Raw genomic sequence first — 25522 nt, forward strand, 5'->3', positions numbered from 1 at the left:
TAAATAGATGAGTAGGCACAAAGAGATCAAGACCATCTTGTCTGAACCAGAAAGAAGCCCAAGGTGTGTTTTTTAACCTAGGGAAGAGATTTCATGGAAGGAAGTTGAGGAGGAAAGTGTAAAGGAGTCCACAGATGGCTGGAGATGAAATTTGTGGAGTCCCTTTCTTCTTCTTCTTCTTTTTTTTAATTACTAAGAATTTTATTTTATTTTTATTTTTTTCCTTTTTTTATTTTATTTTAGTTTTTACATTTACAATATTGTATTGGTTTTGCCATATATCGAAATGAATCCGCCACAGGTATACATGTTTTCCCCATACTGAACCCTCCTCCCTCCTCCCTCCCCACACCATCCCTCTGGGTCGTCCCAGTGCAACAGTCCCAAGCATCCAGTATTGTGCATCGAACCTGGACTGGCAACTCATTTCATATATGATATTATACATATTTCAATACCATTCTCCCAAATCATCCCACCCTCACCCTCTCTCACAGAGTCCAAAAGACTGTTTTATACATCAGTGTCTCCTTTGCTGTCTCATACACAGGGTTATTGTTACCATCTTTCTAAATTCCATATATATGCATTAGTATACTGTATTGGTGTTTTTCTTTCTGGCTTACTTCACTCTGTATAATAGGCTCCAGTGTCATCCACCTCATTAGAACTGATTCAAATGTATTCTTTTTGATGGCTGAGTAATACTCCATTGTGTATATGTACCACAGCTTTCTTATCCATTCATCTGCTGATGGACATCTAGGATGCTTCCATGTCCTGGCTATTATAAACAATGCTGCGATGAACATTGGGGTAAAAGTGTCTCTTTCAATTCTGGTTTCCTTGGTGTGTATGCCCATCAGTGGGATTGCTGGATCATAAGGCAGTTCTATTTCCAGTTTTTTAAGGAATCTCCACACTGTTCTCCATAGTGGCTGTACTAGTTTGCATTCCCACCAACAGTGTAAGAGGGTTCCCTTTTCTCCACATCCTCTCCAGCATTTATTGCTTGTAGACTTTTGGATCGTGGCCATTATGACTGGTGTGAAATGGTACCTCATAGTGGTTTTGATATGTATTTCTCTGAAAATGAGTGATGTTGAGTATCTTTTCATGTGTTTGTTAGCCATCTGTATGTCTTCTTTGGAGAAATGTCTATTTAGTTCTTTGGCCCATTTTTTGATTGGGTCATTTATTTTTCTGGAATTGAACTGTAGGAGTTGCTTGTATATTTTTGAGATTAGTTGTTTGTCAGTTGCTTCATTTGCTATTATTTTCTCCCATTCTGAAGGCTGTCTTTTCACCTTGCTTATAGTTTCCTTTGTTGTGCAGAAGCTTTTAAGTTTAATTAGGTCCCATTTGTTTATTTTTGCTTTTATTTCCAATATTCTGGGAGGTGGGTCATAGAGGATCCTGCTGTGATATATGTCGGAGAGTGTTTTGCCTAGAGAAGAGCTAACACCTATCCTACTCAAACTCTTTCAGAAAATTGCAGAGGAAGGTAAACTTCCAAACTCATTCTATGAGGCCACCATCACCCTAATACCAAAACCTGAACAAGATGCCACAAAAAAAGAAAACTACAGGCCAATATCACTGATGAACATAGATGCAAAAATCCTTAACAAAATTCTAGCAATCAGAATCCAACAACACATTAAAAAGATCATACACCATGACCAAGTGGGCTTTATCCCAGGGATGCAAGGATTCTTCAATATCCGCAAATCAATCAATGTAATACACCACATTAACAAATTGAAAAATAAAAACCATATGATTATCTCAATTGATGCAGAGAAAGACTTTGACAAAATTCAACATCCGTTTACGATAAAAATTCTCCAGAAAGCAGAAATAGAAGGAACATACCTCAACATAATAAAAGCTATATATGACAAACCCACAGCAAACATTATCCTCAATGGTGAAAAATTGAAAGCATCTCCTCCAAAGTCAGGAACAAGACAAGGGTGCCCACTTTCACCATTACCATTCAACATAGTTTTGAAAGTTTTGGCCACAGCAATCAGAGCAGAAAAAGAAATAAAAGGAATCCAAATTGGAAAAGAAGAAGTAAAACTCTCACTATTTGCAGATGACATGATCCTCTACATAGAAAACCCTAAAGACTCCACCAGAAAATTACTAGAACTAATCAATGACTATAGTAAAGTTGCAGGATATAAAATCAACACACAGAAATCCCTTGCATTCCTATACACTAAGAATGAGAAAACAGAAAGAGAAATTAAGGAAACAATTCCATTCACCATTGCAACGAAAAGAATAAAATACTTAGGAATATATCTACCTAAAGAAACTAAAGACCTATATATAGAAAACTAAAAAACACTGGTGAAAGAAATCAAAGAGGACACTAACAGACGGAGATATATACCATGTTCATGGATTGGAAGAATCAATATAGTGAAAATGAGTATACTACCCAAAGCAATTTATAGATTCAATGCAATCCCTATCAAGCTACCAAAGGTATTCTTCACAGAGCTAGAAGAAATAATTTCACAATTTGTATGGAAATACAAAAAACCTCGAATAGCCAAAGCCATCTTGAGAAAGAAGAATGGAACTGGAGGAATCAACCTGCCTGACTTCAGGCTCTACTACAAAGCCACAGTCATCAAGACAGTATGGTACTGGCACAAAGACAGAAATATAGATCCATGGAACAAAATAGAAAGCCCAGAGATAAATCCATGCACATATGGACACCTTATGTTTGACAAAGGTGGCAAGAATATACAATGGATTAAAGACAATCTCTTTAACAAGTGGTTCTGGGAAAGTTGGTCAACCACTTGTACAAGAATGAAACTAGAGCACTTTCTAGCACCATACACAAAAATAAACTCAAAATGGATTAAAGATCTAAACATAAGACCAGAACCTATAAAACTCCTAGAGGAGAACATAGGCAAAACACTCCCTAACATATATCACAGCAGGATCCTTTAAGTCCCTTTCTTTAGAAGTCAGCAGAAGCTGAGAAAGTATTTTTCCTAGGTGAAGTGTATATTCAGCTCTGAATGAGTAGACTTTCTGTTTCAGCAAACTGTAAGTCTGTATTTTTTCATTAATTTTGTTTACAAATGCATATATATAATGATATCCATATGACATTTTATTCATTCTTCTAGGCCATTGCTCCGCTTTTATTATGACTTGAGATTTCAACTCTGAAAAAAAGATATCTGTTGTAGTGTTTGGATTATTTATCAGTAGATGAATTGATGGAATAACAAAAGAACTAAAGATGATTACTTAATTGAGCTCACAAAATTTTACATATGCATATGAAGAGAGTTACTTTACTAGCATGTGAGATGAGTGCAATTATGTGGTAGTTTGAGCATTCTTTGGCATTGCCTTTCTTTGGGATTGGAATGAAAACTGACCTTTTCCAGTCCTGTGGCCACTGCTGAGTTTTCCAAATTTCCTGACAATGAGTGCAGCACTTTCACAGCATCATCTTTCAGGATTTGAAATAGCTCAATTGGAATTCCATCACCTCCACTAGCTTTGCTAAGATCATGGCTTCTGGTCCCATCACTTCATGGGAAGTAGATGGGGAAACAGCGGAAACAGTGTCAGACTTTATTTTTTGGAGGGGGGGGCTCCAAAATCACTGCAGATGGTGATTGCAGCCTAGAAATTAAAAGATGCTTACTTCTTGGAAGAAAAGTTATGACCAACCATATTGAAAAGCAGAGACACTACTTTGCCAACAAAGGTCCATCTAGTCAAGGCTATGGTTTTTCCAGTGGTCATGTATGGGTATGAGACTTGGACTGTGAAGAAAGCTGAGCACCGAAGAATTGATGCTTTTGAATTGTGGTGCTGGAGAAGACTCCTGATAGTCCCTTGGACTGCAAGGAGATCCAACCAGTCCATTCTAGAGGATATCAGCCTTGGGTGTACTTTGGAAGGAATGATGCTAAAGCTGAAACTTCAATACTTTGGCCACTTCATGAGAAGAGTTGACTCATTGGAAAAGACTCTGATGCTGGGAGGGATTGGGGGTAGGAGGAGAAAGGGATGACAGAGGATGAGATGGTTGGATGGCATCACCGACTCGGTGGACATGAGTTTGAGTGAACTCCAGAATTTGGTGATGGACAGGGAGGCCTGGCATGCTGCGATTCATGGGGTCACAAAGAGTCGAACACGAGTGAGTGACTGAACTGAACTGAACTGATGAAGAGAGTTATTCACACATAATTGTATTCTTGGCCGCTTGTGGTATTCTGAGAACTTTGATTGAAACTATAAGTAAAGAAATTACTTTATTATGATAGTTAAATAACTGGTATAATTATGTGTGTACATTCAGAATCCATTATTCCAGTGGCCATAAAAATCAGTGTCCTCATCCCCTGGGGAAGAAAATGTTACCATTTCCATTTCTATTTATTTTTATCTCAGTGTCATTTAGTTTATATTTTGTGTATATTTTTTAAATGTCATAATATATTAGAATAGCAATGTATATATAATACTTTCCCATAATATAATTAGGTCACTGACAGTGTGTTGAAAAATGGACAATACTTTGGAGATTAGTTCTTCAGGAATCATAAAATTATCAAAATTTGCTGCATAAAATGTTACTTAATTTGGGGGAGTTTACCAACAATTTTTTATGAAACCAGTTCAACTGAAGAGAGGCAGATGTTCAGAACATTCATATTTGCATGAGTTTGCATAGAGCCTCAGAGATGGAAACAATTTTGCAGTTGGATAGAAGACCAAGAGACCTGACTGGACAGGGGAAAACCTGAATCTTGAATGCAAGAGAGCATGTTTGCTCCCCTCAGTGTGGTCTAAGTTGTTTTTCTTTAAATCACCTCCCTTTCTTCACCTTTATTCCATAAACCCCATCCTCTGCTTTACTAGTTCTTTTCCAATAGTACAGATTACCTGTTAACATACCATAAAATATACTTGGATTCATGTTTATTGCAGATTATCTGTCTTCCCACAGCTAGAATATCAGTTCCATGAAGATAAGTGTCTGCTTTGTTTATTGATGTAAACTAAGCACCTATAAGAGTTTCTGAGTCAAGGAGGAATTAAGTCAATGATCAGTTGGTTAAACGACCAATAGCAAAGTACTGGGCAGGCCTATAGGTTTCAAAATTTGTGATTTTCATTAGCTATTGTAAAAAAGCAGTTCTGCAGTTAATGTTACAAGGTTAAGACACGTTTCTGTATCTATTATCAGCATAAGCATAAACTACATTTGAAGAAAGTTTTTAGACCAAACATGATAGCCAAAATGCACAGTTGAAAAAACAAATTATACTAGTTTATTTGTTTTCTTTATCCAAAATATAATTATATTCCTTTTCAAAAACTTTTCCTTACATAGGTGTGTGTACATATACATTTATATATATAAATAAAATTCCATCTAGTGAAAGCTATGTTTTTCCCAGTAGTCAGTGTGGATGTGAGATCTGGACCATAAGGAAACTGAGCCCCGAGGAACTGATGATTTTGAACTGAGGTGTTGGAAAAGACTCTTGAGAGTCCCTTGAACTGCAGGGAGATCAAACCGGTCCGTATTAAAGGAAATCAGCCCTGAATAGTCATTGAAAGGACTCATACTGAAGCTGAAGCTCCAATACTTTGGCCACCTGATGCAAAGAATTGACTCTTTGGAAAAGACCCTGGTTCTGGGAAAGATTGATGACAGGAGGAGAAGGAGAAGGCAGAGGATGAGATGGTTGAATGGCATCACCGACTGGATGGGCATGAGTTTGAGCAAGCTCCAGGAGATGGTGGAGGACAGGGGAGCCTGATGTGCTGCAGTCCATGGGGTCTCAAACAATTGGATATGACTGAGTGACTGAAGTTACTTGAAGGTATGATGTGTTATGTACATAACATAATGATTATATGATCATCATACATAGGTCACATTGACATATATGCTATTTCAGTTTCAGGTATCATTATACATAGATTATATTGACATATAATGTTATTTTGGTTTCAGGTGTACATTATTTTATATATATTGCAAAATGATCACCACAATAATTCTGGCGAACATCCCTCATTAGAAATAGTTACAATTTTCTCCTTGTGATGAAAACTTTTAGGATCTCTTGGCAGTATTCAAATAGGCATAAGTATATTCCCTTTTTGACTTAGTGCAGTTAAATGAAACAAGTGGTGCTCAGTTGTAGAATCAAAGAATCATGTTGAAACAGTTGAGTTGAATCAAACTTCTCAGTGCCAACTCATATAGAGCTGTCTTGAAAAATCCATCCTTCATTAGGCCCACCTGGGTCCCATCACACATGGTATGGTGTGCAGGCATAGATCAGTGTTTAAGCCTTATGCTATATTTTCCAATTGTCCATGAATTTCTTTCTCGACATCTTTCAGTGCTTCATCCATCTCATGTCTTCACTATCCAAAGAGGTTATAATTATGGCAGAAGACATCTAAGTAGCTAGACTCGCAATTGCTGCCCACTGGGCATTTTGGAAAGAGGCTGGGAAGGAGTCCTTCCAGTATTAGCATTTTACTTTCAGGGGATTAGGAAGCTTTTCTGTTTGAAGAGTCCATCAATACAAATATATCTCGGGAGTGAGCACTGTTTAATTATTTACTTGATTAGTGATTAGCTGACCGTCTGCTGAGAGTAATGCAACGAAGCGTTAGTAAACTAGGGAGAATTCAGGCAAAAGGAATGAGAAACTCTGGGAAAAGTGGACACATGCTTAAGGAGACCATTAACTCTATTTGGTTTAGGTTTTAGGTTTTGTTTAGACCGACTCTGTAAAGGTATGGGTTGTTTCCATTTGATTTCCATTCATCCTCTATGCTTTACAGTGTATGTCTTATTTACTTGTTGAAAGTGACTAGTGACTTACTGCTTGTTATCACTGGGTAGTCCTGCTTTGGTTCTGGTATTCCATAGGGTCTAGCAGAGGCACCTTAGAGTACTTATTTCTATCATTTGCTGCAGAACCTTAACATTTTTTGGTAATTTCTGCTACTAAGATGATGAAATACAGGAAAATAGAGCCCAGGTGCTTTTGGATAAAACCCTAATTTATTTCCCCTCTTCTCTCTGACTTTTGATACATTTACTGACTCAACTAGCCCCATATTGCTGGATGCCTTTTTTGGCTCTTCTGACTGCCTCATTCCTTGCCTGTGGTCAAGGTCTATTTCATTTCCTGTATCTCTCACATGCTTTGCATCTTTTTACTTGGCAGAGCCCTCTTTGATTTTTAGTGTCATAATATTCCCAGCTTTTTCTCATCTCTTTCTTTATCTCTACCAGCCCCAGCAGCCACAACTCCTCTATCCACATTGAAGTTTCTCTTTTCTAATTCTGGACATTCTGCTCTCTTGGACTGAATATTCTTGGTTTCTTGTTGCATTGAAGAATAAAGACAAACTCTCCATTTTGCAATATATGATTCTCCCTATTGCATAAAAATCCATGCAAGTATTTCTCCATTCTAACCCTACAATAATATATACAGTATATCATGGGAGCATAATCATGAGAGATACAACATGAATGGTAAGAAATGAACATTTCTTGTGTTTTGGTCAGACTTGATTATTCACTGATACCTTATAATGCTATATGTATTTATATCTCAGTTTCCTTGATCTAGGATGTCAGAGATCGTTACTTCCTAAGATGATCCTAAATGAATTGACAGATATACTGTTTTTCTATTTTTTTTCTTCTGTTCTTTGTATGTATTACCTGTTCAAAGAACTTTATACATTGATTCATTAAATCTTCATAAAAATTGATGAGAGAGACACTATAATTTTCCCCACCATATCCATCACTGTTCTAAAGTCACCCAGCGAGCGATGTGCCATCCCACTGCCCCTCAGTGCCTTTGCCATGATCAATATCCCATCAACTTTTCAAAACTCCATCATAAAGCCATCCCATTTGCATCACTCCTGTAACACACTCAGATGGCTCCTAGCTTTACTTCAATCCACTGTAGCTCCGTGGTGGCATCACATCTTATTCTTCTTCATGCTACCATGCAATATAGCAGTTTGTGTGTTTATATCACCCTCTCCTTTTCCACAAATTGAGGGCCTGCTTTGGGAAATAGAGATTTTTTTAAACCTCAGTTTAAGTCCTCATTGTATCCATGACATGTGATTTACTAATCTATAAGGTCAGTGAACTTCAAAGGTTCTTCATTTGTTTGTTTCCTTTCAGTAACCACTGTTACTATTCTTGATATAATAGGGCCATTTCTGCAAAAGTAATCTTACATGGAAATCTGTAAAAGAGGGGAAAATCAACACTTTCTGGATGGCAAGGGAGTGATTGTTAAATGCTGTCCAAATATCCCCACTTTGGCTATTCCTGACTGACTCTATAGTATATCTATGGCTCTGTTCAATATTTTCTGAAATCTGCAATATTCACTTTTTATGTCACAGTCAAGCAGGGAGAGAGCTTTAATGTCACCACCTCTGTTGTTGATCTAAAGTCCTAAATATATGCTTGAAATAAATTTTATGAGAGACAAATACATGAAGATGTGTGTGGTCTATTGGTGTGTGTATATTTCCTCCAATTGCATTGCCCCCTTATTGACAAAATTTCCCTGTAATAAATGCCATCCTCTCTGCTGGAAATATCTGCATGAAAGAAAGTTAAGCAAGTAACAAAATAGAATTAGATGTTTTGGGCAGTAAATGACTTAGAAAGTGCTTACAGGGTTTTTTTCATGGAAAGGGAATATGAGATATTTGCTCTTAGGATATTAAGAAAAGCATATATATTTGGGTCCTTAAAAATAAAGTGTTCTAACAGCATTTCATCCTTCACTACCCAAGTCCTAGACTCACTTTCCCTTTGCTGTTTTTCCTTCCTCTGTCTTTCTCTTCCTTCCCTCTTATTCATCCCCCTTTCCCTTCTACCTTTTGATTTCCCATTTTCTTTATCAGGAATTACTGCTAAAGCCCTAAAGATGCTGTAAAACCAGCCCAGGTACATCACTGAATTCTTAGGAGAGACAGTCAGAGATCGGCCCTCATCCCAGGTTGTTTGGAGGCTGTTGAACAAGCTGAGCATCCCTAATCCAGTCACATTGCTCCAGTCTCAGTAGAGACTCAGTCTATTTGGAGGATTTTATAACTCAGGGACTTACTAGGGCATGTTTGTAAGGCCAAATAATTAATGCCAAAGATAGTTAATCTAAAAGGAAGAGAGAATGGCATCTCACTTCTCAGATAAATGTGTTTTTGAATCCAGCTTTCTGATCTACTCAGTGTCTACGTGACCAGTTGGACAATTGTCCAGAATCCCCAGGTGGGGGACAGATACACACCAGTATTTCTGCCATTCAATTGATCAGAGTGTTTATGATACATGGGGTTCCTGTGGGTCAGTTAGTAGGCAGCTGACTGTGGGCTGCTTAATTTTCTCCAGATGGTGCTTGCAGAGTGAGGGAAACAGAGAGGCTGTGGAGAATACTGCAAGTGGGGAGCTGTGGTTCCAGAATATTTCCCCTGATTAAAAAGGAAACTATGAAGTTGGGGATCCCCAACTTGTGAATGTCCTAGAAAATCACATGGATACCCCACAAGGGAAATACTTGTTAGTCAGGAGGAATTTCAGTTCAGTCCATCTGGACCAAGAAAATGCTAGAACACTACCATGTAAGTCAATGATGTCAGAACTTTCCCTTCTCGTCACCGTCTCCCCTGCTCCAACATGATCCAAAAAATGAAAATCCAGAGAGGGAGAGAGAAGGAAGGTTGCAGAAATGGACACATCTGCACTTCCTGGTAGGTTCCCTGGACCTCAGCAGGGGAGAAGGAGACATTGAATAGGCTGAATATGAGATGGAGCTGACACTTGACTGATATGGACTTGTGAAACCCAGAGTGATAGAATGTATGGAATGGCTGCAAGGTGATGCAGGAAATGAGGATGCAATGGAGTGTGGGTGAGGACAGCCACTGGAGGAGGATGAGCCAGTTCACCTTTCTATCTGCTATGGTCTCAGCCTTTGTGTCCCCTAGAAATTTGAAATCCTGATTCCCATGGTTATGGTAACCCTAGGTGCAGTCTTTGTGAGGTGATGGAATTGTAAGGATGAAGCCTCTTCAATGAGATGAGTGCTTTTATATATAAGAGACACTCAGTGTTCCCGAGCCCTCCCCCGTGTGAGGATACAGTAGGAAGTGTGTGACCAGAATGGACCCTGCATGACCCCACTGTGAAAATCCATTACCATTGTTTTTAAGCCTGTGATATTTTGTTATAACATCCCAGAAGGACTAAGACAACATCCCAGAAGGACTAAGACAGCATCCTAACAATCTTTACACAGTTTAGTAAACCTCATGCTATTTACACAAAAGTGCAAAGCACTTGTCTTGTCTGGTGTAACACTGTGATATTTGGCTGAAAGTCGTGGCTGGCTTTCATAAAGAATCCTGAGAATTCAGTCTTCTTGGTAGCATGACCAGAACCATGAACAATTGTCTAATTCTTTGATTCTAATAACTTGACCCAGAATAATTGGCTGTGATTCTTACATTATCTCTTAATGGTCTTCTTTGTAATGCCAGCTTCTGCTATTTGTGACTAATTTTAGTAGGCGCTTCATTCTCTCTATTGTAGGGTTGGATTTTCTTTTGATTTACTCTTAAATGGAGATAAGAAATGTTAACAAATTGCCCTTTTAGATTTTCACATCTCTAAAGTGTCTGTGTTTATTTTTTTAAGAGGAGACCCATTACAGAGCATGCATTAAAAAGCTCTAAATTTCAAAGTAGCTTGCTGTGGGATAGATCGTTATGACCATCTCAGAGCTGGATGGGATGGATGTGGATTTAGCACGTTTTGCGGGTTCGGCACGTCAGGATCTTGATGTACGTGTCAACTTTACGTGAATCCCTGTGCAGGCAGTAGAACAGGTTATAAAATTCAGAAAGACGCCTGTCTTCATCGCTGGACGTCAGGGATGGGAGTCCTGACCAGCTACTGGGAGCCTCGTGGATCATCTTCAAGACTGGAACAATAATCTGAATACCCAAATGATAATGACTTCTTGTGCATTTTATTAATATACGCTTCTCTTTTTTTCTTCTAATTATCAAATAAAGATTTGGGGAAGACATATGAATATAAAACTCTCTAGATACCAATTTTGGAGCCAGCCTATAAGAAAACAATTAGAAATCTAAAAAGTATAAATGGAACTCAAGTTTAGTTTTAACTTTCTCTTTTCTTCCTTCCCTCTCTTATCCGTTGATTTGAGGAGAACAGAGAAAGAAGTCAAGTGGAACTTCAATAGCAGATGTGCTGGGATACTTTGAAGAAAAATGTTGATCTTGGAAATTCTTTTCTCTAGTACTATTACTTTTGAAAATATTTCAATCACCAGTGCCCAGGAAGAGGCAAGCTTTTGGTGGAATTATGTGCAATGCAGGGAAGGCTGCACATGTCAAAAATTGCAGTGAAATTCTGATTCCTTTACAGTAGAATCTATCATTATGAATGACTAGGCTCCTGCTTTATGTAGTAGTAGTCTAACATAAAGTAGTGATGAACCTTTTTCTTACAAAATGAGATATTTCCAAACTCCTTACGCATTACAGAGGTCACCTCTTTCATTCATGAAGAAAACAAGAAAGCCCTCTACAGGACGCTCACCTTGCTGAATTGACTCTCTATGAATGACTGAAGTTTGTCTGACATGTTCTCAATCTTTATGGCGCTTGATAGGAAAGCCTCTGACACTTCTTTCATACTCTGCAGCTCCGTGACTAGATGGTACAGAGGATTATTCCAGGAGTACAGTAACACGAGTGTCCACTTACTAAGGTCTTCATTCTAAGCAACCATAAGAAAAGGTCTCATTAAAATAATGCTAATGCAGTGGATTTGGTAACATGTGATCTTTGCTCAGAGCAGCTGACCTAAAAAAACTTTTGGTTATTCCTATGTGCATGCAGAGATTTTTGAAGGTAGTAAAAGTTGCAAAAGGATAAAATGTAAGCTGTTAGTTCACACTTTGCTGAAATATTAAAAATCTAGCTTAATTTAGGAACTGATTCTTCTGGTGTGTTCTAATTTATAACATAAAGAATTTTCTTTTTTCCTCTGAAATTCTACCACCATTCAGTGAGTTCTTTTGTGTTTGTATATTTCCGTGAGAGAATCTAAGTATTTACGCAAGTCAGTATGTGCTGCAGTGCCTGACCCAGGAAAGAGGGATTCCACCTGTGCCCACATCATTGTCACCCAGTGATTCATTCGTATTAATGAATCAGATGAGTCACTTGTATTGATTTTTGATTGGTAATTGTTTTATGATAGTACATCAAAGAGACAATGAAAAGACATGACATTCCTAAACAGGCTTCTCTCCTCAGCTGATCCCACACCAGCCCCCTGCTGACATCAGAAGAGTCTGTTTTGTTGACAAGTGTCTGGGCAAAAAATGGCACAGCGTTGTCTTTAGTAACAGCATCAGTGGGATTCACAGTGGAGGGTCCCCCCTAGTTCACTACTACTAGCAGAATTGAGCCTGAAAATCCCGGGGGCTGAAGATCTCTAGTTAATATGCTTGATTTCTTTATAGCCATGAACTGTTTTACTGGTAAAGAACAGAGAACTCAATAGGATTAAATATAGTAATGCACATAAAGTGCTGAGTAAAATGTAAGGCCGTGTAGTAACTCTCAATAAACTTTAAATTTAAGCTTATTGAAAATCCCTCCTCTTCTCCCTCTTTGTCCTTTTTCCTTGTTCACCCTCATTATTAATGAGCTTAACAGGGGAAAAGAATGCTGGTATCATTAAGAAGGTTGTAGAGAGAGAAGATAGAATTTTAAGGTAGGATGCATGTGGAAACATTTTAAATAATGTTAGGAAGAAGGATAATGCAGGAAATAAGAAAGGAGAGATTATAACAGTGAAAATTTGGAGTTGCCATAAAGGATTGAGGCTTGATATGTAAACTGTGTTGTCCTCAGAACAGAGGCAAGTGTTGCGGCCATGAGAAGCAAGGCAATGTTTATAGGCCTTGTAGGGGAGACTTACAAATTAAGAATAAAAGGCGACGGAGGAGTCATTGAGAATGAAGAATGAAGGTATCAGAGAAGTAGAAGCAGAATCAGGAGAGCCTTGAAAGGCAGATGCGAGGCCTCAGATGGTGCAGTATAGGACTCCCAAGTAGGAGTCACTACTAACAGGGAGTACTCAAAATGGGTGTATTTCTTACATATTCATAATTTTGCAATCTTATATTTTACCCATGGAAGTTCCCATTCATTTCCCATTTTCATACAGAATAATAGCTGCGATCCTGTGTCTAATGCATTGGTTGAACTAAAGTTGTCTGCATAGACAATTTATAGATCTGTTATTTATCTTGCTACTACAGATCTTTAGTCATTCCTTGATTTCCCTCATGCTTCATGAAGTGCATAATATAATTGTCTTCAACTGCTTACAGTTCCTCCACCTTTTTCTGCATGTACAGTTACCATAACCTCTAATAATCTGAAGTCTGGTAACCTACATGCTGTCTCGTTTGACCCGGTGAAAAACCCAGGTGAAAGACTCACGTTCGTCTGCTGGGCTTTATCTCTTTCTTCGGGAGTATGGAAGGAATTGGTGTGGCAGCTCTTGGTGGCATTGATATAGTACTGTTTGCCCTGGGCATATTTTTCATCCTGAAAGTGATCAGGCAATTAGTTAGGGTTGTTGGGCATTGAGTAGATGAACCCATTACCAGAACACTAACATGTTTGATAGACGTGTATTTTTTTTAATGGGGGGGGGCAATCACAAAATTTGAAAGTCATTCTTTTCCTACTTTTCTATACATTGTCTCTATAAAAATGATTTTACATATAACTTTTCTAAGTTTAACCTTTTCCCTTCTCTGTTTTTTTATTATTATCATTATTTTTACTATTTGAACCAAATATAGCACATATGTACCAATATTTGGTGCTTCCCAGGGGACACTAATGGTAAAGAACATTCCTGCCAATGCAGGAGATATAACAAGACTCAGGTTTGATCCCTAGGTGAGGAGCATCCCTTGCAACAGTGTACATCAGCATACTCCAGTATTCTTGCCTGGCCAATCCTATGGACAGAGGAGCCTGTTCGGCTAGTCAGTAGGGTTGCCAAGAGTTGGACACAACTGAAGTGACTTAGAGTGCATGCATGCACCTATATTTAACAATTTAATCTTTTGTTTACTTGGAAGAGTTGGAAAAAAAAGGACAGTCAAAATGGAGGATAAAAGAAAACCTAGTGAGTAAAAAGAACTACGTGAATTTAATAGAAACCTTTAGCACCGCCTTTTATTAGCTGTCTCTTCCACTGTGTGCTCCTTGATTGACCTAAAAGAATTAACACACAACTTTCAAATAACTTCCTCAGAAAGAGTATAATTGTTTCCAATTGTAAACACCCCTTCTATTGTAGCTCAAAACCTATTCCCTACAAATCTTAGAACAATAATTTGTACCATTAAAAAAACTACAAAGTATTCATTTCTGTGACCGGGATTCAGCTTTATTTAACATGTTCCATCCACCCAGTTCACTGCAGAGCTGCTGCTGCTGCTAAGTCGCTTCAGTTGTGTCCGTCTCTGTGCGACCCCATAGATGCCAGCCCACCAGGCTCCCCCGTCCCTGGAATTCTCCAGGCAAGAACACTGGAGTGGGTTGCCATTTCCTTCTCCAATGCATGAAAGTGAAAAGTGAAAGTGAAGTCGCTCAGTCGTGTCCGACTCTTAGCGACCTCATGGACTGCAGCCTACTAGGCTCCTCCATCCATGGGATTTTCCAGACAAGATTACTGAAGTGGGTTGTTGTTGTTAGAACCCTAACTGCCAAAGTGCTGTGTTTTGAAAAGGGTTCTGACTTTTGGGTATCCCATGGTCTATAGCCCACCAGATTCCTCTGTCCATGGGATTTCTTAGGCAAGAATACTGGAGTGGCTTGCCATTCCCTTCTCCAGGGAATCTTCCAGACCCAGGGATAGAACCCAAGTCTCTCACATTGTGGGCAGATTCTTTACCATCTGAGCCACCAGTGAAGCCCATTAACGTTAACTGAGCTCTTAAGATGGAACACTCATCCAATAGGTTTAGTGTCTTCATGAAGCGAAACACCAGAGAATTTTCTCTATGTTTCTGTGTCTCTGTGTCTTTTCCTCTATCTCTCTTCCACATGCGCCACCCTTTGTGAGGACTCATGGAGAAACCAGCCTGGGAAGAAAGAGTTCTTACCAGAACCTCACCTTGCTGGCACCCTGATCTGGGACTTCTAGCCCCCAGAACTGTGAGAAAAGAATTTTCTGTTTATTCCACTGAGTCTAATGTATTATTTTATGGCATTCCTAGCTGACAAATACAAAATAATTTATATGGAAATTTAAAAAAGAAAATGAATGAAAGGAAATTGAAAAAGTTATTGCACTTCTTTTATTTGAGATTTCACAAAACTGATCCTTTCTTCGATTTCAACATCTTATGAACTGAAAGCTTCTTTGACCTAGAGACGGTGTTACTGCAGCCTTCTTGTTTAAAGGATAGTATAGTCCCATCACTTCGGCGAGGTTTCCTTCTGGGAGCCTGGTGACTACAGTCCACAGGGTCACAAGAGTAGGACACGATTAAGCAACTAAACCACCACCACGATAGTACTTACAAACTTATGGAACATTATTGTGGAAAGGTTATGGAAGTCATGGGAGAGGCTGGCGGCATTGATAAACAAGTCTGTAAGGGATTTCCGTAAGGAGACAAACACGTCAGGACTGCAGGACGGGCATGAGTTGCCTTGGCATAGGAGCAGATTAGACATGAGCAGCAGCAGCAGCAGGCAGGACCCTGTTTAAATAAAAACATGAGCCATTCTGAGATGATTTAGTCAGCTGAGGTTATCAAATCCATCCTGTGGAGGGAAGCCTTTTCTTTCCCTGTTGCTCAGAGCAGGAGTTGGTGCTGTAGAAGCTGGGGTGGAGAAGAAGGAGCACTTTCAGTGTAAATTTAGATGGATGATGATATTTGCACAGACAGAGAGTTGGAGAAGTAGGTTACTCCCTATATTTTTGAATTGCTGCCAGAAATACTTCAGTGCTCTGCAAACATTTGGAACTTAATTCTGAACCAGAGTGTTTAGGCCATTCTTTTAAGACAGTTTAATGTTGGGACTCTGCAGACTCTGAGCAGCAAGGCCCTCTAGGAGTTTGCAATGTTTTTACTCTACATCGACTAATGCTTGAATTTTAGACACTGAAATGACAAGAAAAGTCCAGTCGATCTGTGTGGTTTACCATCACGCTGGGGTAAGAGTAAACACGTGACTGACTGATCACCACTATTGAGTACAGAGAGAATACTAAGAGAAAAAGATACTGTACCTTGGATCTGCTCACTCACCTTAGTAACCCCATGCATGTCTTTGATACTTTCCCAAAAGCTTTAAAACATCTTAAAATTTGTGTTTCACAGGAACCCTGTGAGATAGCCTTAATCTTCACTATGATCATCAAGTTATGTTAACGAAGATGTGATGACTTGGAGAGGACAAGTAACTTTCCCCAGGTCCCATTAGAAGCAGGTGGAGGTGACTGGGCACCAATACACTCATCTGTTCACTTTCTGATGTCACATCACACATGCCTGTGGCCCTCAGTCTGCATGTGTGTAACCAGGATTACATCAGGAGCTATGATGACTCTGCTTAAAGAGAAAAGTATTTTGTCTTTGACTGCAAAACAGCAGTGACCCTAGAACATTGTTTTTATATGCACTTGTTCTGCTCTGTCTATAAAACACTCACTGTTACAGTCTTTGACGATTATCAATGTGAGGGCCTGGTTCTCCTGGCTAGCCCTTCTTCTAGGCACCTTGGCAGCTCCTCTACTCTTATCCATGTTTATTCTTCTCATTATGTTTGTTTCTTCAAGAAAATAGCAAATAAATCTCCAAATGGTAATACAAGAATATTACCTGGTCAGCACCCAAGACAACATCATCGGCTCTGCAAACAAGGCCTGCCTCTTCTTGACTTTGACTTTTTAAGGACAAAATTTACCTGCCTGGTCGGGAGTACATCCTGACAACCCATGAGCTTTAGTTTTTGAACCATCTCCAAACATCTCTTTGACAGTAGAACTAGACCTTCATGCTTCCATGATGTATTGTAATATTTCAGAAATTATTCCTGGCCCTACCTTTGGCCAACAGAAGCATAAAATCATAGACCCTTGCAAGCATGATTTTAATATTACTTTTCCTGTGCGTCCTTTGTAAGTAAGCAGAATTTAAGACTGAAGTGAGCAAAAATTGAATTTGGACAAGAGAACTGATAAAATAGAGATTTTATCCTCCTGAATGAGATCTGAATATGATTCTTTTTCCAAATTACCAGAAGAGTGATAATTTAATGAAGGATAAGATATCAGCATTTAGTAGGTTTTCTCTACTCTTAGTTAGTTTAAATGGCATGGTATCTAAGAATAAAATTAATATTTAAAATTAGGGGATGAAAATAAAAGAAGTGGTTCTCAAAAAGGAGACATATAAGTTGGAGAAATTTGGGACTATCGCTCTTATCAACTAAAGAGCTTATTGCGACAGGCAAGGAGGATAATAGCTTATATAACATAAACATATTTGTGTGCATATATTTCTCTGCATGTATTCATGTGCTATGCATAAATATATGCTTAATTCCTTCATGAAACTTTGGACCTTATAAAATTCAATTTTATAAGAGGCGGTAAATATAGCAGAATACCCTAATTCCTAATGTAATTGATCATCTATTGGTAGATGATTAACTATATGATTTTTCTTTCTGTTAAATTGTTTTTTTTTAATATTTTATCTCAAATATTTATTTTTTTATTTTTTAATTTAAATTTATTTATTTTAATTGGAGGCTAATTACTGTACAATATTATATTGGTTCTGCCACACATCAACATGAATCTGCCACGGGCGAACATGTGTTCCCCATCCTGAACCCCCCTCCCACCTCCCTCCCCGTACCATCCCTCCAGGTCATCCCAGTGCACCAGCCCCAAGGGTCCTTATTGAACCTGGACTGGCGATTCATTTCCTATATGATATTATACATGTTTCCATGACATTCCCCCAATTGTTATTTGTGTGTTTGCTTTGGTAGCACATATAATGAAAAATTGGAATAATACTGAGAAGATTAGCATGGCCCCTGCCCAAGGATGAAACACAAATTTGTGAAGCCTTCCATATTTTTCTGTAACAGCTTCAAGGGGTGGGACAGGAAGGAAGGTGGGAATGAGGTTCAAGAGCGGGGGGACATAGGTATACCTATGGCTGATTCATGCTGATGTTTTGGCCGAAAACAGTACAGTATTGTAAAGCAATTCCCCTTCACTTAAACATCAAGAAATTCAATTCTAAAAACTGTTATTGGGGATCATATAACAGGTTCAGATATCCATTGTATGACTAAAGAGGATCTGACTGGAAACTGATGATGTGAATTATCATTGAATAGTGATTCATTAACTTTATAGTTAAATGAGAAAAGTAAACTAACAAACACTACTGTCTGTGATTCAGTGTCATAGCAAGCTATAATCCTAGTCTGCGTTCACTTTTAGGTTGTATGGTGACCAAACTTTGAAACTGAGGCTGTTCCCAGAAACTCACAGTCGTGAGTCCTGCCCAGGGATTTTGTTCCTGATGCTGGAGGCTTCTGTTCGCTGGTCACTAAGGCCGAAATTTTCTCTGCTGAGCATTCTCTGGTCTATCATGTGCACAAGTCTTTATATTTTGGTTTTCTAATTTGATTCTCTTATTCTTTTGATCAGACTACCAAGTCCCTTGATGATTTATTTTTCAGACCCTTTTGTGCTTTGATCTTTCTGATGCTCATTAGTGTATTTGCTTCCATGTCTACCTCTCTGAGTAGTTTTCAGCATCTACATAAACCCTACCCTATTCTCTTACTGTCTGGATTTTGGCATTTAGCATAAGCATATTTTTATGAACTTCACTTTCCTTCTGGTGCAGTTTCTGGTACACAGTTTAAGCTGGTTGGCTCACATCTTGCTTGTCCGTGTTGTCTCCGAACAATTAGAGAACTCTGTTTTCTTTCTAGGCAATACTGCGCTTCATTTTGATACCGTTGCTAATTTTCTGTGATTTCCCTTCCAGCCTCAGAAGCTTTGTCTTTCTCAATCTACTGTACCCTGAGCACTATGTACTGTATGTTGTTATTACTCTTTTAAATCAATATCCACTAGTATAGCAGAGAATTAAAGGCAATATAATTGCAATAGTATTAGTAATAATACATTCCCCAAAAATGTAATCCAGTAATGCTCCCAGTTTTAAATGACTTTCTATGCATGTATTGTTGAGGTTCCCTACTCATTTTTCCATACTAGGTGTTTCAATTTTGAAAAAGAATGTAGAAAACAGTGGAGTGGAAAATTCTGAAAATCACCTTAGATTTTAGATGCCTCAAGATTAAGTATGTAATTATTAGTTTGTTATAGTTAATAAGGCTATTCTGAGCACATATAGTCAGTGTTGGGTGAGCTATTGAGTAAAGGATGTATACTGTGAACTGCATCACCAAACAGGTGATTGGAGTTAAAGAGAGCAATGCCAGGAAGACACAGGTTTTTGTTCTGGAAGGAAAAATTTACAGGGTCTGTCATCTACAGTCTACTCTTCAGAGTTTTCAAAACACTTACTCTCCCTTTGCTCATTTAATAATTTGGGTTGTTTGATTTCTTTTCATACTGAGTTGCATAAGTCTCTTATATATACCTGGATACAAAGCCCTTACCAAATATGTGATTTGCAAATTTTTTTTTCATTCCATAGGTTGTCATTTCATTTTACTGATGGCTTCTTTTACTATGCAGGAGGTTTTGAGTTTGATGTGCTTTCACTAGTTTATTTTTGCAGTTCTTGCCTTTGCTTTTGATGACTGAGTTGTTTGAGCTGCTTGTATTTTGGAAAGCAATCTTCTATCAGTTGCTTTATTTGCTATTATCTTCTTCCATTCTTACCAAAAGACACAGACTGGCTGAATGGATACAAAAACAAGACCCATATATATGCTGTCTACAAGAGACCCACTTCAGTCCTAGAGACACATACAGACTGAAAGTGAGTGGATGGAAAAAGATATTCCATGCAAATGGAAATAAAAAAAAAAAGCCAGATTGATGATCTTCATATCAGAAAAAAATAGACCTTAAAATCAAAACTATTATAAGAGATAAAGAAGGACCCTACCAAATGATCAAAGGATCAGTCCAAGAAAAACAGATAACAATTTTAACTATTTATGTACCCTACATGAGAGCACCTCAATACATAAGGAAAGCATTAACTGACAAAAAAGGAGAAATTGACCGTAACAGAATAATAGTAGGGTATGTTGACACCACACCTATAACAATGGACAGATTAACAGAACAGAAAATTAATAAGGAAACTTAAGCCTAAAAGAAAATATTAGAGCAAACAGACCTAAATGATATCTTCAACACATTCCATCCAAATGCAGAAGAATACACTTTTTTCTCAAGTGCACATGAAACATTCTCCTCATCTTGGGTCCCAAATCAAACCTCAATAAATTTAAGGAAACTGAGATTATATCAAGAATTTTCTCTGACCACAACACTATGATACTGCTACTGCTACTGCTGCTAAGTCGCTTCAGTCGTGTCCGACTCTGTGCGACCCCATAGACGGCAGCCCACCAGGCTTCCCCGTCCCTGGGATTCTCCAGGCAAGAACACTGGAGTGGGTTGCCATTTCCTTCTCTAATGCATGAAAGTGAATTGTGAAAATGAAGTCGCTCAGTCATGTCTGACTCTTAGCAACCCCATGGACTGCAGCCTACCAGGTCCTACATCCATGGGATTTTCAAGGCAAGAGCACTGTGATATGAGATATCAATTATAGGGAAAAAAACTTTAAAGAACACAAACACATGGTGATTAAACAACACATTTCTAAATAATGAGTTTCTTCAGTTTACTGAAGACATAAGGGAAATCAACACATTCCTAGAAACAAAGAACAATGAAAATATGATGATCAAAAACCTAGAGGATGCAACAAAAGCAGTTCTAAGAGGAAAGTGCATAGTAATAAAAATCCGACCTCAAGAAACACATTCTATAGACAACCTAACTTTACGTATCTGTAACTCTTTTTAAATTTCTCTTATCAATGTCTTAAAGGTTTTGCATAAAATCTTTCAGCACCTTGCTTGTTTATTTCTAAGTGTTTTATCTTTATTTGATGCAATAGCAAATGGGATTGTTTTCTTTATTCCACTTTCTGATAGTTTGTTGTTGATATATAGGTAGGCAACTGAGTTTCATATATTGGAATATAATAAACATAATGTATGCTACATCTTTAAAGAATAGACATTTTCTCACAAATAAGACATCTAGATGATCAAGAGGTATATGACAAGATGCTCAGTATCACTAGTAATCAAAAGAAATGCAGATCGAAAGCACAAGGGATATATCCTCATACCTGTTTGAAAGGTTAGTACCAAAAATGTAAGAAATGACAAATGTTATTGAGGATGAGGAGAAAAAGGAGTGCTTATGCACTGTTGGTAGGGATGTATACTGGTGCAACTCCCATGAACACATACTGTGGAGGTTATTCAAGAAATTTAAAAGAGAATGTTTACGTGATGCATTATCCCACTTCTGGATATATAGTCAAAGGAAATGAATTCATTGTCTCAAAGAGAGACCTGCATTCCCATGTTCATTGCAGCATTATGCACAGTAGCCTTGTTACAGAAACAACAATCTTTCAACAGGTGAATGGATTAAAACTATTTGATGTAACATATATAGGCAAATATTATTTAGCCATTAGAATTAGAAAGAAATCCTTCCATTTGTGGCAACATGGATGAAACTGGAGGGCATTACACTAAATAAAGTAAGTCAGAGAAAGACAAATACCATAGGATCTCATCTATAAGGACTTTCAAAAAAAAAAGGGAACTCAGAGTAGAAAAATGATCGCCAAAGACTGGAGAACAGGAAAATTGGGAGAGTTTTTTAAAGGTTGCATATATTATGTATAAAAAATTAATAAGGTGAGGATCTAAGTTTGAGCTTCATGATCTAATCATGAGATTGAACAAGCTCTGGGAGTCGGGATGTACAGGGAAGCCTGGCGTGCTGCAGTCCCTGGGGTCACACAGAGTGGGACACGACTGAATGACTGACTGAACTGAAGAGAGTGGAACTTACCTGTGTTCTCCTCAAAAAGCAAAAGTTAAATGTGTGTGGTGATGGTAATGTTACTTAATAGAAAGGGAAACTCGTTTCTAATCCATGCACAAATGGGGGTGGACAAGATGATGGAGGGGTAGGTGGAAGTGGGGTACACCTCTCTCCACCGATGCATCAAGAACGTCTAAAGACGCAGCAGTTCTCACAGAAGACCAGGTGAATCCTGGCAGGACTCCCTGACTACTGAGAAGGAACATCCGGATCTACACAGAACTTGGTAGGACAAAGGAGAGAAGGGACAAGGAGGAAGGGGAAAGAAGGAGGAGAGCAAGTGGGACCTGCCTGCACCTGGGGGAGAGGGAGCTGAAGCGCAGGGGAGAGATCCCCACGTCCATGCCCATCCACTGGGATGGGGGAGTCATTTGAAGCTTGGGGAGAGAACTCACTAATCTGTGACTGTCTGAACGGAGTGAGAACCACACAGACAAGCCATGCTGCAGCCTTTCATACCTCGGACAGAGTTGTAAGTCCACTGGTGTCCACGGAAGCTGGGAGTTGGAGCCATGGGGATTGCGGAATGATCCCAGGGTGAGGACTCCTGTTGACAGTGGGGAGTCAGCCTGATGGGATGGGATGGAGGAAATCTGCTGCATGGAATGCTTCTTAAGGAAAGCCATGAGGTGTAAAGGTAGGCTTCTACTGCCTGTGGAGTAGAGCTGTCTCTTTCTCCATGCTGGTACCTGTAGGTTGAGCAATAGAGAAAGACTTCAGTGAGGGTGGTCCTTGAGTGCCTGATGCACTAAGCAATGGAGAACTTTGAATGTCTATATACATGACCCTACACCATTCTCTGTTAAATTTTGGGTTTGAGCATCGTAATGTTTTTATGAACTTAAATTTCTTCTGGTAGAGTTTCTGGTTTACAAATTAAGCTAATCCCTCACATCTGGCTCGACCTTGGTGTTTCAAGAAACTTTGAGAACCTTCTTTCCTCTCAAGGCAAAATTGCCCTTTACTTTACTACCATTGCTGACTTCCAATACTTTCACTTCTTGCCTAATATATTCTATGTCTTTCTCTATTTGCTATAAGTTTAGTAGTTTGTGTCCCTGTGTTGGTATTAATATTTATCATAAATTATGAATGGATGCAGTAGAGATCTAAAAGGACTACAGTTACAACAGTAGTAATAAATAACCCCTAAATTTTAATCCATTAATGCTCCCATTTAAAAATGGTTTTCTATCTGTATATTATTGAGGTCTCTTAACTCATTTTCCTTACTAGGTAGCTCAATTTTGAAATGAAATTTAGAAAACAATGTAGTGGTAAACTCTGGAAATTGCCTTCCTTTTGATATGCTTCATTAGTAAGGATGCAATATTAGGATTTTTTTTCCCCTGGTGGGGCTGTTCTTAGTACATATTATAGCTCACTGTGGGGTGATTGCTATTGACTGAAGAATGTACACATTGAACTGTGATTGTCAAACAAGTGAGTGGAGATGAAGAAAGTCATGCCAGGAAGGCACAGGCTTTTATTCTTCTAGAAGGAAAACTTTGTTGTGTTTCTCATCTACAGTCTAATCTTCAGATATATTGAAATTCTTACTTTCCTTACACTCCGTTAAAAATTTGGATTATTTGGGGATTTTTGCCCTTGAATTGTATGTCTGTATTTTTGGATATTAAGCCCTTGTCAAATATATGATTTGGAATATCTTCTGTCAATCTGTGAATTGCCATTGATTTTGTTGACGTTCCCTTCTTTGGAGTCTGATGTGGCTCCACTTGTTTGTTTTGCAGTTGTTGCCTTTGCTTTTGGTGTGAAACCCAAAACTCATTGCAAAGACCAATGGCAAGAAGATGACCTCAGTGTCTTCTTCTAGGTGTTTAATCACTTAAAGTCTTATGTTCAACTTTTTAATCCCTTTTTAGTTGACTTTTGTGTATGGTAAAAGACAGGGGTACGGTTTCATTTTTTCATAGGACTATCCAGTTTTCCCAGTGCCATTTTGAAAAGCTTGTCCTTCCCCACTGGATATTGTTGGCTCCTTTTTCATAAGCTAACCAACAATATACGGGTGTGCATTTCTTTCTGGCTTCGCTGTTCTGCTCTGTTGATCTATGTGTCTGTTTTCATGCCAGAAGCAAAGCATTCTGTTTTGATTACTACAGCTTTCTAATATAATTTGAAATCAGCAACCATGGTCTCAAACTTTGTTCTTCTTTCTCAAGATCACTTTAACTCTTTGGTATTTTGTGATTTAATAAAGCAGAATAGACCAAGAAGAGATGGGAAAAGTACACAGAAGAACTATACAAAAATATCTTAATGACCCAGATAATCACAATGGTGTAGTTTCTCACTCTGAGCCCCACATTCTAGAATGTGAAGTCAAGTGGGTCTTAAGAAGCACTGCTGCCATAAAGCTATTGGAGGTGATGGAATTCCAGCAAAGCTATTTAAAATCCTAAAAGATGATGCTAATAAGGGCTCCATTCAATATGTCATAAAATTTGGAAAAGCCAGCAGTGGCCAAAGGACAGGAAGAGGTCAACCTTGTCCCAATTCCCAAGAAGGGCAGTACTAAAGAATGTTCAAGCTTCTGAACAGTTGCAATCATCTCCAGTGCTAGTAAGGTTATGCTCAAAATCCTCCAGGCTAGGCTTCAGCATTATGCAAACCTAGAACTTCCAGATGCTCAACCTGGGTTTACAAAGGCAGTCGAACCAGAAATCAAATTGACAACATTTGCTGGAACACAGAGAAAGCAAGGCAATTCCAGAAAAACATCTGTTTCAGTGACCTCACCAGACTGTGTGGATCACAACAAAGTGGAAACTTCTTAAGAAGACGGGCATACCAGACCAACCTTACCCATCTTATGAGAAACCTGTATGCAGTTCAAAAAGCAGCAGTATACCTATGGTGGATTCATTTTGATATTTGGCAAAACTAATACAATTGTGTAAAGTTTAAAAAAAAAAAAAAAAGCAGCAGTTAGAAGCAGACAAGGAATGATAAACTGGTTCAAAATTAGTGAAGGAGTCCTTCAGGCCTAAATATGGTCACCCTGCTGATTTAAGATATATGCAGAGCATGTCATGTAAATTGCAGGACCAGATGAGTCCTAAAAGCTGGAATCAAGATGGCTGGGAGAAATATCAACAACCTCAGATATGTGAGTGTTACAACTCTAATGGCAGA

The 25522-nt window shown here is 38.5% G+C and overlaps 1 protein-coding gene and 1 non-coding gene across 4 annotated transcripts in view; one reads left to right on the forward strand and one right to left on the reverse strand.

Annotated features, from left to right (window-relative positions):
* Nucleotides 1-10725: 10725 nt before the first annotated feature.
* Nucleotides 10726-25522, reverse strand: part of LOC113881820 (chorionic somatomammotropin hormone 2) — a 70549-nt gene continuing 55752 nt past the window's right edge. Inside the window, exons 1-5 of one of the 3 annotated variants that reach the window (XM_027524934.1) lie at nucleotides 22823-22965; nucleotides 15724-15905; nucleotides 13621-13728; nucleotides 11702-11881; nucleotides 10726-11070 (exon numbers count right to left, since the gene is read on the reverse strand). In XM_027524934.1, the coding sequence (XP_027380735.1) occupies nucleotides 10879-11070; nucleotides 11702-11881; nucleotides 13621-13728; nucleotides 15724-15905; nucleotides 22823-22877 (717 nt within the window). In that variant the 5' untranslated portion in view covers nucleotides 22878-22965 and the 3' untranslated portion in view covers nucleotides 10726-10878. Of the gene's footprint in view, nucleotides 11071-11701; nucleotides 11882-13620; nucleotides 13729-15723; nucleotides 15906-22822; nucleotides 23053-25522 lie in introns of those variants that run through there. The other 2 variants (XM_027524935.1, XM_027524932.1) reach the window with 2 other exon arrangements.
* Nucleotides 18195-18303, forward strand: LOC113882355. The gene has a single exon (XR_003508363.1). It is a non-coding gene; the product is annotated as a U6 spliceosomal RNA (small nuclear RNA).

This window comes from Bos indicus x Bos taurus, chromosome 23 (assembly GCF_003369695.1).
Source record: "Bos indicus x Bos taurus breed Angus x Brahman F1 hybrid chromosome 23, Bos_hybrid_MaternalHap_v2.0, whole genome shotgun sequence".
Classification (NCBI taxonomy): domain Eukaryota; kingdom Metazoa; phylum Chordata; class Mammalia; order Artiodactyla; family Bovidae; genus Bos; species Bos indicus x Bos taurus.